At 42.9% G+C, this 19,840-nt stretch overlaps 1 protein-coding gene across 2 annotated transcripts in view; it reads left to right on the top strand.

Moving 5' to 3' along the window:
• Window positions 1-19,840, top strand: part of jmjd1c (jumonji domain containing 1C) — a 98,403-nt gene that overhangs the window by 38,393 nt on the left and 40,170 nt on the right. For both annotated transcript variants that reach the window (XM_023949614.1, XM_023949613.1), the window contains exon 2: window positions 4,723-4,911. In XM_023949614.1, the coding sequence (XP_023805382.1) occupies window positions 4,723-4,911 (189 nt within the window). The remainder of the gene's footprint in view (window positions 1-4,722; window positions 4,912-19,840) is intronic.

Raw genomic sequence — 19,840 nt, 5'->3', positions numbered from 1 at the left:
AACTGACTTCGCACAGTTCATTGGCTGCAAACGTTTTCCTTACCTCGGCTAATACAGACTGCAGGAAGTGGTTAGTGTGGTTCTGTGACGGCGAATCCAGCCAAACAGAAAGATGTGCAGAGGACGGATTTTTCATTTCATCAGCCTGTTACTCACAAGAGTTAAAAGAAAAAACAGCAGACGCGCAGTGGCTCTGACTTGTATCTGCCCATCAGTTGTTTTGTCTGCTGGTAGGTGTATGCTGGTACCTCACATGATGCAAGGAGCAGCAGTGTTAACATGTGGGAGCAGATCAGCATCAACTCTAGAAAAGGAGCTCTGTAAAATGCATTACCAGCATGGACACCAATCATAGTTAATGAGCACTAAAGGTTTATAATCAGCTTTAAACAAACGTGGAGACAACATGTACATTCACACACATCCCGTCTTTCTTCCTGGCTCTCAAGATGGGGGTAGTCTGTCAGCTGATGTTGTTCTTTATCCCTTGTGCTGTCTTGTGGGGTCCAGATGACCCCCCCCTCCATTGACATGTTCCCCCTACCATGACAAAGGTGGATAAAGGTGGAAAGATTTCATGTAATTCATGGACACCAGTGAAGATCACAAATCATTGAAGAAAAAAGGTTCAGAGCACTGTCTAGTGGGTCTAGATGACCCAACTCCCAACGTTAATGTGCCTTGGAGGCACGTTAACGTTGGGAGTGGGGTCATCTGGACCCCACAAGACGGCACAAGGGTTATTTGCTGGAGAGCATGAAGTAAGACGATTCTGCATCGACCTCCTCTGTCAGAACATTGACAGCTTTCCCTTCTCACACTTGATTGTCAGCAAAGGGATTTCTAGCTGTATTTTCACCCTTGAGACTCTGCTTTGTCATCTTTCAATGACACGCACGGAGCACTCCAGTGAGGGATCGGGTAACAATTAGTGTTCTTGAGTCTGTTGGTTTTTGTGATTGCCACATAACCCAGAAAAGCTCAGCGAGGCAGATTCTACCTGAGAAACCGGAGTGATTCCCTCATAACCTAGATGGAGTGGGGGTTTGTGATGTCCACAGTGCTTGGTATTTAGCTGATTAATGACAGATTGATTTAAATAAAAAGTGTTTTTGGTTTTTAAATATGTCATAGCATTTTTCTCCCAATGGAGGACAAATATAAAAGAATTCAGAATTTCAGAATTTTCTTCTGTCTTTATTCAAATCGTGATGGATCAGGAGCAGACAAAACCCCCCTTTGAACAGATCATTCAGTGTTCCCCCGCTTATTGACGTTTCAATAAGAATGGGCTCTTAGTTTTAAGACACAGAGAGACACTCCTGCTGTTATAAAGTATGTTACGGTTCAGTCTAATGATCTGAATAATATAGACTTTAAAATAGACTTTTATACATGTTTCACAAAGTATCTTGTATGTTTCAGAGGGTTTTTGATGGGGACAGATCGGTGATGAACGGCGGTGGGACTCTCCGCATTTGCGTATTTTAAGATGCGTACTAACCACCGTGAGAACGGGGGGAATAACTGTATTTGTGACGCAGCAACTGAAATGGGTGAACAAAAGTCACCCTGCTCAAATCTGATGCACCCACCTGCAGACAAATGGATCCACGAACATCTTTGTTTTCCCTGTCTGAGCTGGAATCTGATCTAATCTGAACGTCTACATAGCTACAATATTGTTCGCCATATTTGTTGCACTGGTAATGTTGGGTTGTGGGTGTGAGGGGCTGCAGAAAGGGATGATGGGATATCAGCAGAGGCTTACTTCTGCACCAGCCGTGGTGCAGAAAATATGTCTTTAACCACACAGGTTTTTTAGACTTTGGCTAAAAACGACATAATCATAATTAAACGACCACTGGGAGCGTTTGAAAATAGATAAAAATATTGGTGGACTTTTGTGTTTGTCGCCATCTTTAGCCACCCTGTGATTACCCAGTGAACTCATCTGGCTCCAGTTACTGAATTAAAAAAAAAAAAAAAAAACTAAAACAAGAGGTGCAATGTTTGCCGTATATAAAGGACTGGATTTGTGTGTGTGGTGATGCGCGGTCAGGCAGCCAACCAGAAAGGTTGTGTTACTGGCCTTTTTCCAGAAACGAGCTTCTTCAAACACACGTAGAGGATACTGGAAGTGCCTCTGTCCAGGTCCCATGAGGACAAGTTTCCTGAAGAGAGAATGCAAAGTCCTGCAGGCAGAATTTGGACATGAAACCGGCGGTACGGCTCAGAAATAACGGCACATCCTCACGCCTCTGTGGCAGTTGAACCAATCAGACGCCCGATAATCCAGGAGCTTTTTTTCTGCTTTAGGGCCAAACTGTCAAACAAAAAGCTAAATGGAAATGAAATGGCAGAGAAAAAGGTTTTCTCGTTATATTTAGGAATGATGTGATTTAGTCTTTAAAAAAACACATTTACAATTACATAAAATCATAGTGTTTACCAATAAATAATAATGAACAAAGCATTTCTTTTAAAGTTTAATTCCACTGCATTTTATTTTCATTAATAAGTTAAAGGATCAATTAGAAATGGGATTTAGAGTCCTACATATTGAAATCACAATGTCTTGGTCTTCCTCTAAAAGCTGTAAGATCATTTCAAAGACTTCCCTGGAGCTTCCTTGTTCAGGATAAAAACATGGAGACTGACGCAGGATGGTGGATCATGTGCGGGTCCAGGATTTGGTTTGGAATTCCTCCTTTAGCTGCAGATCAAATGAGTCTTTGGGACCCAAAAGGTTTGTTTTTGGGTGAACTTTGTGCTGTGAAGCAGATTCATTCAGGTGGTTGGAAAGCAGCGGTGATTTGTGGACGGACCGCAGACAAAGGGGAGAGGGGGGCGGGCGGCTGCACTTCAGGCTCTGCTGGCTGGGAGCGATCACTCGGATCACTCCGGACGGCCATTGTGGCGGGCGGGCGGGCGGGCGGGGAGGAGGATGGGAGTCTGAATGAGGAGGCATGCACTCGTTGATCCCTCCATCTCTGCCTCTGCTGAGAACAGTGGGGGAGGGAGCATGAAGGTGAGGCTGGAAAGCATGAGAAGGAGGCGACGATGGTCAATGCATGTGTGCGCGTTCGGCCGCAGTCTGAAAGAGTTTGACATGCTATGTTTACAACAAGGGGAAGACTTATGCCTTCTTATGCCTTCATTTGTTCTACATGCTGCACTGAGATGGATAGGATCATGGTGACCATCTTACAGGATAGTCACCATCCATGAGTTTTAGGCTGTCTGAATTCCACCCAACCTCTAACGACTAACAAACTAGATAGGGATAGTGCCCTGAATTTTGAAAGCAATTCTGACACCACGCTCACTACTTTTTTGTTTTTGTTTTTTTAAACGGCAGATATGACGTCATCGATTTCACTAAGTTAAAATCTAGGTAATATGAGCGTTTGGCGATGATTATTTATGAGTCCACTGCCTTCTGAAGATAAAAACGTAGATGGTTTATTTAAAAAACACATCTTTTTGGCAAAAATTGTTCCGTTGCAATGCATTGTGGTCTAAGTTCACCGATCTAGTGAGCATTGATGCACACTGGTTTTGCACAGAGACTTCTGGGAAATTTCTAGGGCACTGGATTTTGGAACTGTAGATTCGGACCCTGATCAAATATAAGGATATTTTACTACAGTGGTTGTCATGGCAACACAATGCTGTACAGTAAGCCCTTTTGGCCTCAGTCCTGTGTGTATGAATGTAGATTGTGCAACATGTTTTATCTTTAGATCTGCTCTTTAGCATAAAATTATACCACGACTCACGCTGGCACCCCGTGGACAGTTCAGAGGTCATGTCCAGACGCTTTTTTTTCCCAGAAGTAAATGATTTGCCTTCCAGATCGACCTGAATGCTGTGCGGCTGTGGTGACCCCGGCTCATCTTTTGAGTGACTTGCTGTGAATGGGATAAAGTACATGTGAGGCATTAGGGTTTAACCACGGGGCAACCGTCCTAGGGGGTCATGGAGATGGATAAACTTTGACCCTCTTTACCCTCTCGGTGTTGTGCAGGAAACAAAGGAAGATGTGTTCAGTTGCTTCTAGCGGCCTCCTTCCATGGGTGAAGCTGACTGCAGCATCAACTCCTCCAAATTTAACGTGAACAAAGAAGAAACAAACATCTGAAACATTTGCACGTGTCGTTGACAGTGGGGTGTGGTGGAGAGATTTCACAAACACATGGGGTGTTGTGCTCATGGTCTCTTTGTCATCTGTTCAGAACGGATGATGTCATCCTGTAACATTACACCACTGCTGTTTAGATTCTGTAACCTCTCCTCCTTTCTTCTCACCGCTGGATGTCTGACTGTTGGCAGCTCCAGCCCAAAATATAACGGCTAGGAAAAACGGAGAACTTCCTGCTTTTTTTTCCCCCTTCACGGTCTCCCATCTTTCGTGCTAGTTGAGCGTAAATTTACACTTAAGGTTACGCGTTGTAGCTTTCTGTTTTAGGATTTCAATGAAATGTTCCTTCTCCTTGTATATTTGACCTTTTTTCTAGTTTATGTTCTCTTAATCTTTCATTTTTATTTTAAACATTTTCCAGAACAAATACCGTTCCTCCTGTGCTAGACTTCTAAAGCAAAGTTGTGTTTCTCAAATGCTGGTCGAGTCTGTTGGAGAATTGATCCGTGTTCTCCGTTTTGGATGACTTCATTTGACAGGAATGTTTGTAATGAATCCTTTTTTTCCTCCTCCTTTAGGTTTATGTGGAATTCGATGACCAGGAGTGGGAGAAGAGAGAGTGGGTCAAGGTCTACGAGGATTTCCAGCTGTTTCTGTTGGAGCACCAGCTGGTCTGGGCCAAGAGGAAGGAGGGAGCCGCAGGAGGAGCAGGAGCAGGAGGCCTGCTGCCGGGAACCAAGGCCAAGCACATACAGTGGCCGGCTCTGGTGAGAGCTTAGTTGGTTTTATAGGCTAGACACATTCAATAGGATTAGTGAGTCACATGACGGAGATGCTGCTCTGCCTCACACAGTGCTGCTTTTCAGCTCCAAGCAGGTTTTCAGACTTTTCTTTATGGTGTTTGCTGCTGTCTCAGATTTTTGTCCAGGATCACGTCTTTGCTGTCTTTGCTGTTACACCGGTGTTTCTGGATGCTTTCTGACTTTGTGACGGACAGCGAGGAAAGCCATGTTGGTTTACTTCGTACAGTCTTAAGATGCCAGGCTCAAGAAAGGTTGGGGTCTGCTCTGGCTGATCCAGTCGTGGTTTTTCTTGGTTTTTTACCTCCTGTGCCCTCATGAACTCAAGACCTGATTCGTTTCATGAGCTCAGTTTCCATCACACTAAAATGTTAGATGTGTGACAGATTTGATCAATATATCTGCCACGGCACTATCGCTCATCATCACCGTGAAGCAGCGAACTCCTTACATGTGGGAGGGGCTACAGATGAAGGGATTTTGGGAAATGGTGGTTGGAGTTTTCCAGAGGAGCTGTGGATCCAACAATTCCACATGACACGATCAACTTTGGATGAGCTGTGTGACGCTGTGGGACCTCTGGTGGCCGCCGGTTTGGCCGCCGGTTTCTACCAAGAGCTTTGCCATCTGGTTTGGCTTCAACGGACAAAAAGAGGTTGGCATTTCTTCAGTTTGCCAGCTGAAGCAAAAACTAGACCACCCAGACGATGTCTGACATTCATTCCATTTCAATTAAATATCAATTCATATGTCAGTTTTCCAGTTCAAAATTTTTTAATTTGGTTATAAAAAAAACTTTTTTACATTACTAGTGATTCAGGAAAGGTAGACGTTTCATTTTGAGCATTCTTCAGTAAAGGATCATTTGAAGTCAGTTAACCAAGCCGAGCTTTGGTCTTCTAGTAACTAAAGTCCTATAAATTACTTGGCTGTTCGTAGCATTGGAGTATTCTTATCTGCAAGATCTTCCTCTTTATCACTGTCCTGTTATCCATCACTGCTTGGACAGATTAGATCTAAACCCTGGAGGTCTTTGCAGGATCATTGTCAAACCCGTCACAGATACACTTTCTATTTCTTTGTTTCTACAATTTATGTTTCTACTACCTGCTAACATTTGAAATACTGCTGTCAAAAACTAGATCACTGGAGAGAGCTTTTGGTTGTCTGGACTGAACTGTACCATTTTATATCATTTTCGATGAAACCAGAGTGTTTTTTTTTTACCAGATTAAAAGGGTGTTGGTAATCAGAAATGTATAGTTAACCAGTCATGTCACAGCTCAATGCATCAGTCGTCTACTCCACAGACCTTGAAGTCCACTTGACTGTGAACCACATGAGCAAAGGTTTAGAGTTGTGTAACTCCTGCTTTTAAATGAACATTTGTTCTGTGGATCAAAGAAGTTAAAGTAACCCTGGTGTTAAGGGTTTCCTGGTGACTTTGTCTGTGATTGGTCGTATTGATGCTCGTGTCTGTGCAGCTCTGTTATGGTGCCATGCGGCTGCTTTAGTGTGTTCTGAGTGTTGTTCACACACAAACATTGCATTATTCTGAGCTTGTGTGGCTGGTGCAGGAGGGAACTCCTTGTTTTTGTGTCTCTGGAATGTGAGGTTTAGGTCAGAATCGTCTAAAGACTCACAGGGCGTTCTTTGGACTCTTTGTATTCCTCCACATGTCAATGCATGACGCGACTTTGTGTGTAATCGCTGTTTTGGTTACGTAACAGCAGAGTGCACAACGCAATCTGACACACACGTGAGATAAGACTCAAACCCCCCCATGTAAGTAAAGGTAGCAGTGGCTGAGTAGTCTGTCACCTTTTTCCCTCTTGTCTGTTCATTAACTGTTTGCTGAGGTGTTTCTGTCCACCGTTTGTTACATTAAAAAAAAAAGTACAAACGATGACCCGCCCCACCGGGTTGTGGTGCTGTGGGCACAGTTTCATAACCAGTATGTGGAGGGTTTGGGGCTGTGGTCACGGTCCAAATGGTTCATGAAGAAAACTAAGAGCACATTGCTTAGATTCAATCCCCAGCAAAGAGGAAAATCCTGAAAAAAGTTCTTCTTCTCCTGTCAAAGTAGCACAGCAGCTGTGATGATATGTTTCCAGACAAAGGGTTGATTTGTTCACGGCAGTGCCAGCCGTGTTGTCATGAAGACGGGCAGGTATAGACCTGGAGCTGCACTGCGACGGTTAGTTTAGATTTTAATGGTCTTGGTGATCGCAGGGCTGCTGCTGCTGCTGCTTCCAGCAGACACATTTACTGCTGTGTGGAAAAATAACCTAAATGTCAAATAGTTTGGTTGGTGAAATATATATATATTTTTCTGATAATGAAGATTTATGTATTCCCTGTATTTGTGGCATAAACCACTCTACAGAATCTTAATGTATTTTAACTTTAAAACTTGGTTTCTGTTAGGAATCGCAGGTTTTTCTGTTCTTTTAATTTTATGGGTCTTTACATTTTGCATTAAATCCAAGCTAGTTTCACATAACTGACTAAGTGCAGCTTTTTGAAGTTTGTGTAGAAATGTTCTGGTTCTGTTCTCGGACACAGAACACGTATCTGCTCGTGTCGTAGCATCAGTCCTTACTCTGACAAGAACAATACACTTGTACTATAGATGTGAAACGTTTCAGAGTATGTTTGACGATAATTGTGTGACCAAACAATATGCCACATGACCCATGACGTAACAGTCCTATAAAGACTAGAGAAGACTATGAGAGCCTTTGGATTTTAACAAAGCTGCGCATCTGCAACAAAACAGGACCACCAATTTAAATGTTGGTGATGTAGACCAGTGTTTTTCAACCAGTATGCCGCGGCACACTAGTGTGCCGTGGGAGATGGTCAAGTGTGCCGTGGGAAATTGCCCTCATTAACTGATCTAAAAGCATTTCCCATCTCCAGGAAATCAGCTCTTTGTTCATCCAAACAGGTCCTGATAAAACACTGAGTAGTTAGGAATATAAACGATCATAAAATACTTTTTTCTTTGTGTTTATTTGATTCTATTAAAGACATTTTGATAAGAATGACGCGAAATAGCTGCAGCTATAACTGTGTAAGGAAAAGTCCCGCAGCTTTTACTGTCTCCACGACTCCACCAATCATTCTTGAAGGCTTAATCACATGTCATCAGTCTGACCAATCAGAATTGGTTAAAGTCTCCACTTCCTTGTTCCAATTTAGCTCATAACTCAGTCAGTTCCGACAAAAACACCAGCTAAAGCTCGTCTTTAGCGGTGTAACTTTCCACAGAATCCGGTATCAGACCGTGGAACAAGTGAACAAAACCATGAAGCTCAGAGACGCGAGTCTTTCTGCCGTTTTCTCGCAGTTTTCACACTACATCTCCCATGATGCATTGGCTTAAAGGGACAGCGTCTTGAAAACACAACGAACATACAGTTTGTATGTAACTTAACTTTTCTGCCACAATTATCACAAAAATGCACGTCAGATTGCCGGGGGGGGGGGGGGGGGGGGGGGGGGGCTGTAGATCAAAACAGACTATGAGTTTCTGCTTTTTTTTTTTTTTTGGGGGATGCTGGTGTGCCGCGGGATTTTTGTCAAGGTTAAAGTGTGCCGTGGCTCAAAAAAGGTTGAAAAACACTGATGTAGACAAGCTGTGAAGTGTCTTACAGCTGACTGAAGGAGTAAACATTGCCCCCTGCTGTACCAGTGTACATAGCAACTGGACTGGATCGCCAACCATAAAGCAGAATTTTAAGTACAGGCTGGGCAGGCGAGCAGTAAGCGCCCTGTTGTCTTTGGCAGAGTTCAGTACAGATGCATCGCAGTGAAGAGACTCTTGGTTAAAAGCTGCACTTTCTCTGTAGTAGCTGCATGGGGTAAATGGAGGTCACACAGCTGTCACATAGCTATATATATATATAGAGAGAGAGAGAGAGAGATCAACAATTTACATTCATTTTTAGCTTAAACCTTAGAGTTTTGCCTAACAAAAGGATCTTTGTTGGTTTTTATGTGTGATTGTTTATAGGGCTGGGAATCACTGGGTAGCTCACGATATGATACGATTTACGATACATTGCTCACGATAACGATACTATCACGATATGGCGATATTGTAATAATCTGTACTGTATATCTCGTCTCTAACAAATCACGATATATCAAACTTTAAGAAAGAAGAACTTGAAAAACTGTTTTTTGGAAAATGTTTCCCCATTTATTTTTTAGTTTTCAAACACAATGATAATGAACAACTTGTGTCCTGTTTGGTGTAAAGAATAACATACTTTTGTGTATCTTTCTGAAATCAGTAAAACTCTTTGAAAAACAATGACAATTTTCATTTGGAAAAATCTGTAAAATTGGTTTAAACAATAGTGAACATGAACAACAGCCATGATTTAACACAAAATTGCTGTAAACGGGATAAAAAATAAATAAGTCAAGTAGCTGCCAGGCACATTGGTATTAACTTTGTAGCTGCCAGGCACATTGGTATTAACTTTTGAAAAACAAAACCATAGATATCGTATTATTTAAAAAATAGCTGTGAATCAGATATTAATTCTGTGAATAATTTATTGTGTCTTTGTTAAAAATAAATGACACCATTTAGTGCAAATGTGGTGTAAACAAAAATAAAATTCTCCCAGGAAAAATAAAATCAAGTAGATAGAAACTTTCCTTTAAGTTATTTAAGACAGAAACTGCTTTCAAAATAAATGACCAGGAATAAAATACCTGAACTTAAAGTGCATCTAAAAGTAAACATCTTTGTGAACAACACGTTTGGGGAAAAGCTGCATGTGATGTATGTTTATATGTTCATGTTTTTCTGGAGAACCAAAGGGTTTTTAGCGTCTAGACGCCGCTCATCTACCTTTGAGGAGAAGGGGGGGTCTGAGGGCAGGGATGCCCCTCTTTCTGCTGTTTCCACCTCAACCATAGCTCTGGTCTGGGCGTACAGTGCAGGGATCCTTTTTTCAGTATTTCCCAGAGGGAATGTCAAAGTGTGGCTCTACTGCATTCAATAAAAGCCGAAATCCCTCGTTCTCCACCGCGCTGCAGGGACGGAAACAGTTTCCCGTTTGTTATTGTCTCTGCTCTTGCAGAAGACGGCAGCAGCCCCGGCTTTCTCACACAACTCCGTTGATGCAGCTTCAATGCTGCCGGCGCGTCTTTTAAGTTGCAGCTCTCGCTATTCTCCTTGTTTACAGGGTCTTTAAACGTAAATAATAGGTCGATACTTGATGAAGACGCATCGAGAATCAATCACGGGACTAAATATCGCGATATATCCCCTTATCGATATTTTGGCACACCCCTAATCGTTTACCAGTAACTAACAGCTGGTTAATGCACAGCCTGCTCTGGTACATGCTAACTCAATCTGTACTGAAATGCACAAGAGTTGGCACCAACCCAAGTCTCCCAAATAGTGTACCTTCATCTCAATGCAATGACCTCAATGACCTCAAACACATCAGCTTCAGACTGTGGTTCCTCGGTGTGTCAAAGCCCGGATAAACTGGACTTTAAAGTTTGGATGAGCAGTGTGCTGCTTACATAAAACCTAGGGACTGTGTTTTGATTGGTAGGCCTAAAAATAGAAAGCTTGCACATTTGTTGGTCATCATTCAAACATACACAGACGGGCGGGCAGGCCCAGCTTCTGCAGTTATTACGTTGTTATGTAATGGAAAGAAAACACCAATGTGTTTCATTTGGTTCCTCACTTTTTCTTTGCTTTCAATAAACTACCTGTTTATTGGTACTTTTCTTGATCGACTGAAGAAGGTTCTGTAAATCTTCGCCTTCAGGAGACGACCTCTTTTGGAAAAATTCACAAGATCAGTGCGAAGAAAGAACTGAACCTACAAGCTCTCAAACCATGTGTTTGCTGCCATCATTTAGATGATCAGACAACGTGAAAAATAAAATAAAATAGATGTCTACTGCTGCAGAATATTCTTTTATTTTCTCAGTTTGTGTGTTTAGACAGACAGCGGGGTCATTTAACAAGCTGAGATAAAGACATGTGGTCAGGTATTTATCTCCCCTACAGCAAACACAGCTTAGACCTACAGCACTTTCTTCCGTCTCTTTTCCCAATGTGACTTTTGCTCCAACTGACCCCCACCTCTCACTGCTACTGCTGTTTCCTAAGTCCTGTCACTTCCTCTCTGAAGGCGTGTGAGTGTGTGTTGGTGGAGGACATGAGTCGACGGTAGGTTTCCTGTCTCTTACCGGACTGGTGTTCAGTGAGGAAAGTTCTGCTGCTGCCTTTGAGTCTTTCAGATTGGATAAGGTAACGTGACTCAAACGTGCCAATAACCTTTGATTTAAAGATCGCTTCACACAGCCACTAAGTACATTTTCCACGTATGAAATGCCGATCTTTCGTGATACATGTGAGAAATATGTCATTCATTGCGTTCGTCGATTTTTCTGATGATGGACACTTGGTCGGCCCCTAACCCGCTTATACCATGGTCACCTACAAAAGACATAAATAATGAATCCGTTTTTAGTACTTTATTCTTGTTGCTTGTTCGGTTTGGATCGCTTTTTTCACAGACAGTGCAGGTCCGGCACCGACTTCTAGTGCAGTAAAGAAAAGCGATATTTATGCTGATGTTTATGATAAGTTGAATAAAGCATCGGTTCAGAGAGAAGGTTCACGTCTTACCGCTTGTTTTTGTCCAGATGATGAAGAAAAGGTTTGAAAGAAAACAGCGCAGTCATACAGAACATTTAGGCTACGTGACCAGAAATTCTGTTTTAGGCGTGCATGATCACTTTTTAATAGAACTGAGAATTCACCCAGACCATGGCATAGATGGATTTAAACAACCGTCTGACTAGAGTTTGAATTGCTCTGCACATGAGAAAGTTGACCCTGTATTTCTACGGCTTTAAAGTTTAGGGTGAAACTTTACAGCATGATTTATTTGTTCCATTAAAATGAAAAGTGTGGACACGCTCGATGTTTTATCACGTTGGGAAAGTCTCCAGTCATCACTAGTAGTGCATACCATCTATACCCAAAAGGGCATCACCAGGAGAAGGGCAGCGGCCGTCCTCCCGTCTTCAGTTTTCTAAAAGCGCCTTGGCTGCATGAGTCAGCAAGCCCCTTTCCTGTGGACGCTCTCCACCATCAACGTTCCCGTCTGCGTGACACATGTGGCCCGTGGTGACTCATCCTCTGCGTCTGCGCTCACAAGCTGCCGCTTATGCAGGCCAGATGCCGCCTGGATGGATGGATGGGGGCTGTAGGGTCTCAGGAATTGGTTTCGGATGGTCCACCTTCGCTGCCCCCCCCCCATGTACTTGGTCAGCAGCTGGATGTAGCTCAGCTGTGCTGTTGACTCTTATTTTAATTAAACGGTTGCAGTGAAATGGAAACAATGTATTTAGTTGTTTCGCTATTTGTTCATGTATCGCAAATTATGTCGACATCGCAATATTGATCACTCATATCACTCATCGCAGGTTTTCCTCACATTGTGCAGCCCTAGAAGGGGGGGTCATGTGAGGTGGCACATGAATTCTGTTCGTGCACAGCTATTGATTTGTTTAAACACTGAGGTTGTTCAACTCCAAACATTATTGGGGGGGCTGTTACCTCAGAATTCTGTTGCTCCACATCTTTTTGTTTAAACGGAAGAATTCCACTCATTCTGTTGTCCCTTTCCTCCTGTTTTGGTCTGCTTAAGTGCCAATAAGCACACGAGCGTTCAGCAGAATCCTTTAGGAGTTCAGCCTCTGAGCCGTCAGCCCGCCTCAACCAAGCGAACCCCCTCCCTCCATCAGGCCCAGGTACGGAGGTTTCAGAAGCGGCTTGGGCCCCTCTGCCTCCGCTGTGGCTCCATACCCATCAGCTCTTTTTCAGCGGTTACATCTTACTAAACCCTTCCTACACTTTGTATGTTTATTCAAAGTCATTAACTCAATCAATAATAAATTGTTTACTGTCGTGCCCCCCACCCCCACTGATACTTCTATCTGTGCTGTATATTTGCATTGCGACGCCTTAGTTGTGGGAATTGGTAGCCGGGAGCAAGACAGATGCAGTTTTCATATAAAATGGGTCAATAAAAATACTACCCCCCCCCCCCCACACACACACACACACACTGTTGTCAGTGCCCCCGTCTGTTCCCCTGTGCAGATGGAACTGGGCTAGTCTAATCTGCCTCCTGTGGATTGTGTGTGTGTATAATTATAGTCTGGTGCCACAGTATCTGCAGCAGTTCAGCCTTCTCTTCCACGCCGTGCAGGATCTTTACACGGCATCTGTGCAGCGTCTGCACTACAGCCACAAGCACCATCCACTGGGAATCTGTGCACAATGCAAATGCAACACTTGTTCTTTTAGAGATTTTATTGCACAGATAGTAAGAAAGAAAAGCCTCTTAGACGTTAAGTTGTCTGTAGTGATCATTCATTTTCAGTTTTTTTTTAGCTGTAGACCTAAACATTTGTTTGGTTTATCTATAATGTTCTTTTGAAGCACTTTTTCTGTTTTAGCATTACATTTGCCATTTTATCTTTCCTTCTTGGGGTTTTAACAAACACTAGTTCTCTGGGATCAGAGGAAGAAACGGAGCTAACCACACGAGCAGACCCTGGTCTGCATGCAAACGCTGACCTCTATTCACTCTCAAGTGAACCCTGTTGCAGTTCACCAACAAAGTGAGTGCAGCCAGACTTTCCAAAGACATAGGTGATGGAAAACGGGAAAAGAGGCAGACTGCAGAATGAATGAAAGCCTCTCATTGGCGAGTGTGATGACAGGATAAAGGCGCTAATCAACACGCTGTTGACAAAGGACTGGCGGGATGAGCCGCTTAGCGTTTGTGGTTCTTCCTGGTCAGCGTTCGAGTCTGTCAGATGAGACGGCTGTGAGGTGTTTTGATCCTGTTGAGATCAAATTAAATGAAGGGACATTTTTCTGGATCCGCTGCTCAGGTAAATCCAATTGAGCAGATTTTGAGACCCTGAAGAACCTTTCTTGAACTGCCTCTGCAGTGCTGCCGGCTGATCCTTTGCTCTTCTTCTAAGTCAGGGACTTAGAAGAGGGGTGGGCAAACTACACCCCCGCGGACCGTAGTTTGCCCACCCCTCTTCTAAGTCCTGTTTTGTGGACGATAATCACGATGCTTTGAACATCTTAATTGTGACCCGCTGAACTCCAAAGGTCATGACCTCCTTTTGTTAGCGGTGTGACTGTTCTTTTCATGGTTGTTTCTGTTTGTAAAGAGAGCAGAGACTCTGGAAAAGGCGTCCATGAAACACATGTGGATTCTGTAGCTTCTCCTTCAGAGCTTCTCTTTGAACAAAAAAACCCTGAACGCTAGAACACGGTCTTAAAATGTTCTAAAGATTAGACCTTCAGGTTGCAGTTAGTGTAGTCAGAGTTTAGGGCTGAACGATGGCGTTTTATGTTCCCATAGAAACAGTGTAGTAGAGAAGTTTTTGCCTGGTCTGATTTAAGTTTTTTACATTTTTTTTTTAAAATAAATTGCTCATGTTTGCAATTAGAGTCACATGTTGGTGAATAGTGAAGGGGGGTGGGGGGTTTAAACAAATCTAAAGTCAGCAGACAGGAAGGGCAGGAGTGATGACGAGAGGAGTTGACAAGAATGGAGAGGCAGGACAGAAAGTGAAAGAGAAGCCGGCGTCAGACGGAGAGGAAGTGAGCGTCTGTTGACACCGCCTCCCTCCCTCCCTCTCTTCCTCTCGGTCTTTCCCTTTCTTCCCCCCCTTCCTCGCGTCGGCGGCAGTTAAAATGTCGGCTTTGTAGCTGGCGAGCTGCTTTCCCTCTCGCTCTTCATCATCCGTCTCCTCTCATCCGAGGAGGGACAGAGAGATTTTGTTTTTTCTCAAACTGGATGTTTTTTTTTTTCCTTCCCCTCTGCGGTGTCTGCTTCAGACCTCTCCTTGCCAACCGTTTCCACAGAGCCGCTGCTTGATGATGTTTGGAGACGAAGGGGAAGGTAATGTCCTAGATTGTTGGCTCTACTTTCTGCTCGTCTTTACCACCAGAAGTAACTGAACTCTGAACGGAGGGATGAAACCAGCTGCTGATATTTCCCTACCGAGGAGGAGAAGCGTTAAATGCTTTTTATGAAGCTTCGGCTCCAGCACAACATCCAGCCACTACAAACATCCGTGCTTCAGCCAGTAGAGCCGGTCGCTGTGTCAGTTATTCCTGGAGTGAACCGTTTCGTCTTTCACCTTTAGCAGGCTTCTGGCTGCAGGAGGTTTTCTTTTTGATTTGCCAGTATTTATTTGATTAGCAATTGTTTCCAAAAGTGCATAATTACCCGCTTCAGCAACTGTCTGCAGTTTTTCATCTTGAACACTGTGTAATCTAAGTACTTCCACTTTTACGCCACATAGGTGCAAATTACAAGTTCCCCCACGTCAAAGTATTTTCTTCCTGTAAGGATTTTACAAGTAAGAGAAAACTCCTAAAAGTGTAAGAAATCTCAGCTTTCAGGTATTTTTTAAAGTTCAGCTCTAGATCCCTTTAAATTATAAATTATTTTGAACCATCTTCTGCATGAGCTATAAATCATTTCTCATGTATTTTGGTAGTTGTTTGGTAATTGATTAATTTTGCGATCAAAATTTGAGATTTTTTTCAGAAACATCATTTATCTGATGCCATCTATCAACTCATTTACTCACCTGTGCTCTTCTGTAATAGCGCTGGGCGATATGGAAAAAAAACATATGGCACAACACACAATGAGAAACATACATTTTAGTGCAGCAAAATAAATCTAATGAGAAAAGATGTGGCTGACATGGAGTTAAAGTCCTTTCAACTACATTTGCAAAGAAACTCTTTAAAAAAAAAATTCAGCCTTAAGATCCATGTGGGCAATGCCGCAGTGTGCACGTATTATGTACAGCCAATATGAATACAGAAACATAAAGACATGCAAATAACCTCAGTCTAAAAACAAACAAACTCTGACATGTGTATGTTCTCAGTGGGACGTGTTCTCATCTGGCGTGTTTTGTGCCACAGACTGTCTAATCTTCAGATGGCTGTAGTTCTTTCTCCGCCTCTGTTCCACAACTTGGGTTTGTCTCAGATTCTTTTGTAATCTTAAATATCCATTTTTGTGGACCTTCTTTAAGTGATAGAAGTGGTTTGTTGTGTTGTCTTTCTAGCACCTATAAGGCATTAGTGAGACATTTACAAATGTTAAATAATGCCTTTTACATGTCTTATGCAGGCTTATAAACATTACTACTATGTGTTAATGTCTTATAACTGGATTATTAAGAATCTTATTTCATTGTTTGAACCAGATCACCACCTTTACAAGCTGCCACATGTTTTTGATAATTTTTTTTACATTTTCACATTAAGACCCGCAGCTGGAAGAAAAGCTGAGAATGAGGAGTTCTCTCTAGTTAGAGACGAGTGCGTTTCCTTTTATGTTTACCTTCTGGGATCTACCTCTCGGTGTTTATTAGCCTTTTTTCTTGCTGCCATTCAAAGAAGGTGGATATCTCTCATCTGTGCCTTTCATCTCTGATTATTCAACATGACAATGTTTTATAGGAAAAAATCAAGTCTAAACAGTCCCTTCAGTCCTTGAATGCATCAATGGTAAACGAATCGTTACAGTTCTGGATTTAAATACAGCTCTGAGAATTTACAGACACAAGCTGACTGTTTGGAGCTAATGTCTCTGATTCGGTGGTCTCAGCTGGTTTGCAACCATTTGGGAGAAGCTGAGCATCAATAAAGGTTTGCAGGAGCCTCCATTACCTTTACAGGTGTACAACCTGTAAATGAGAACATTTTAATCATGTAGGAGCCCCCTTCAACAGAGGGGATGATTTACTAGTTGATCCACATCAAAGAGTTCTAGAGCACTATTTTTTACCTCGTCCCGCACCTTCCTGACCAAAGCTCCCGTGGTCGTTGCAGGTCTGAGCACCGCTGCCAACTGTTCCAGTCAGGAATTGGCTGTATGCTCTGCTTTCGTGGTTTAGCGACTGATGAATAGTGATTGATGTGACCCATGTTGCTTGGTCTTGTGTGGCATGCTTAGCGAATCCACCAGAGCCATACTACGCCAGAGTCCAGTGAACCATGCTCCAGATCCCCCCTGTAAGTCAGCCTCTGCAGGTTTTAGACCGGCTTTGACGGAAGTGTGACTGCCGGTGAGCCTGGCTACAGGGCTAAAAGAAAGCTCAGCTTACTTTATTTTCTCTTTTAATTATGACAAGTAATAGAAAGTTCATTTTGAAGGTCTTGCCAAATAACAATCCAGACTAAGAATCTTAAAATTTCCTTTCCTGTTATCTTGAAGACCCCAGTCTGAGGATTTAAAAGCTGGAATTGGTCTCTTCTGTCCGGTTACTTTCTTCCTCTAAAGGACAACCGTCAGCGCTGAACATTTGGATACTCGGCGTGGAGTGGTGTCAGGTAGTTAACCGGCACATGAGTTCGAGCTGTACCTGTGACTCTGGAGCCAGGATGATCAGATATTCATGAGTGATGAGAATAATTACTTTCAGACGCTGTGCATTATAAACTCTTAAAGAACAATGGTCATGAGCTAACACAGTAGTTCTCAAACTTTTTATCATGTTCCCCCCTTTGGAGGAGGAAAAATGTTCATCCCCCCAAGAAAAAACTGTGAAAAAAATAAGCCAAATATTGACTTTAATACCATATCACAATAATAAACATTCCTGCTGCTAGAGACTTAAATAAAGGACGTTTTGTTAATGGCTGCAATGTGCCTCACAAAGATGGGATGTAGAATGGAAGCAGAATGCCCCCAGCCTTCTGCCCCATGAGGATGCTCCCTCTCCACAGCCAGCAGAATTCAGGGAGAGTCTGTGCTGTGAACCTCATCCTCAGGGTGGAGTCTGAGTGATTTCAATGGACTGATCCTCCTCAGCAGAGCTCAAACCAGCAGCTGCTGCTGCGCTAATGGATCTGTCAGCCAGTCGTGTTGAGCTCTGTTGGTTGCGAAATATTTGAGAAAGAATCCTCGCAGGGAAGACATGAAAAAGTGATTGATTCTTTATAAAATATAAATAAATTAAATAAAGGATCATTCTCTTTGTATGTTCCACTGGGCTAACACAACGAAGGGAAGTGGGCGTTCAAAACAATTGTTGTCTAGATTTTACAGTTGCAAAAGTGTCTATGACGGTTTTGTTTGATTCACCGTCAGCTTGTTTGTTTTTATTCTAAGTGTGTCACGTTGTTCCAAGGAGCGACACAAATAAGATGCTGCGCCTCCTCTGACGGAGAGCTCTACATCCGCAGGAAGAAACTACATGGTAGAAATGAAAGCCAGCACACGAATCAAGCTGAAATCACTCCTTTCATCACGCGGACTCTGATAACTAAACTAAAGGAGCTTTTTGGGGCGATGAAGTATTTGGTCGTGTTTTAAGGATTATGGCTGCCCTGCTTTGTGCTTTTCTACTAATCTTCAGAGTAAACGCGGCAAGATGGTCTGAGTGAAGCAGACGAAGCATGAATGCTTCCACGGCCGCATACCAAACTGCAGGTCTCTCTCCTCATCGCGATGTTGATTGGTTTAAACTGAATTTAGGATTGTTTACTTCTGCTTTTTTGAGGGCATCTGCATTTTGCCTTCAGCTGATGCATCTGCGGCGGTGAATCTGTAAGGATCTCTGTCTGTTGCCTGGTAACACTCTGTCCAAGAAGGCTTTGAGGTTTCAAACACACTTGTCTTTCTGCTGCATCTTCAACTTTTGCTCAGTGAGTTGACATGTCTGGAGCAATGTCTCTGGAATGGAAGGTCTCATCAGCAACGGGTCGTTTTAGAGTTGAAGTCCAGGTTCTGGTGCTTAATGTTGATGCACCTTCTTTAGAACGCAAACCGTTGTAGGTTGAACCGTCTCTGAATGTACCCTCACCTCTGCATTTGAGGTAATGATGCATCAGCAACACATCTAATAAACATAATTATCCTCCAATTTTGAATAAAAAATGCAGGTGAGTCCTACGGCTACAGTTCAGCTGGAGGATTGAGCTGTTGTAATACGCTGCCAGTCTGTTTCTGTCTGGTTGAGCAGTGAAATCTCCAGAATTCTCTTGCTTTCCCTTTTATCTGGTTAATCTGCATATCTGCCATCACTCGGGTCACTAAGTCTGTGCATGTGCATGTGTCAGTTGCAGTAATGATTGGATCGTCTACGATCAACCATGATGGTGTTGGGACCGGTTCCTGACGCGTCTCCACCAGCCGATTCCTTTGATTTGCTGTGATTTGAAAGCACCTTTTGTAAAATGAGCACAGCTGAGAAATGTCAGGGATGACAGACGGACACTGGTTTACTTTGTCACGGTGTCCCAAAAACCAAACCGTAAATATTTTATAACAGTTCTAAGCTGGATTTCTATTCCCAATAAAAGATTTACGTACTTATCAAATGTTAATGTGGCAGAAAATGTCTAGAGAAATATCAGCTCAGCTTAAAAAAACCCAACAGAGTCATTCTTCTGTATGACGGCACCCTTTTTTTTTTTTTACTACATGCACATCTGGAAACATGCATGGGCCGGAGTTACGGGAGTTTCCCAAGGTTGTTTTTCTTTCTCGAATTTTGGGTTGGACTCTTCCATCATACTTTTGTAATGGATGAAATGTGTGGATTAGCACTGTCTTGTGGAAAGATGGATGTCTTGATAAAGACATGGGTTGCTGTAACATCTGGATGTCCTCTGTGTTTCCTTCAAGATCTACCAATTCCTTTTTATAGCACTCATCGGAAAAACGAGGCCATCAGTTCCTAATCCAGTTCCCAGTCTTCATAGTAAAGCCTTACATTCGGGAAGGACACAAAAAAACTTTGTTGGAGAGTAAAGTGTGAACGGTGCCCCCAGATT

Source organism: Oryzias latipes, chromosome 19, assembly GCF_002234675.1.
Source record: "Oryzias latipes chromosome 19, ASM223467v1".
Classification (NCBI taxonomy): Eukaryota; Metazoa; Chordata; class Actinopteri; order Beloniformes; family Adrianichthyidae; genus Oryzias; species Oryzias latipes.
This window is presented reverse-complemented; position numbering and strand designations above follow the sequence as displayed.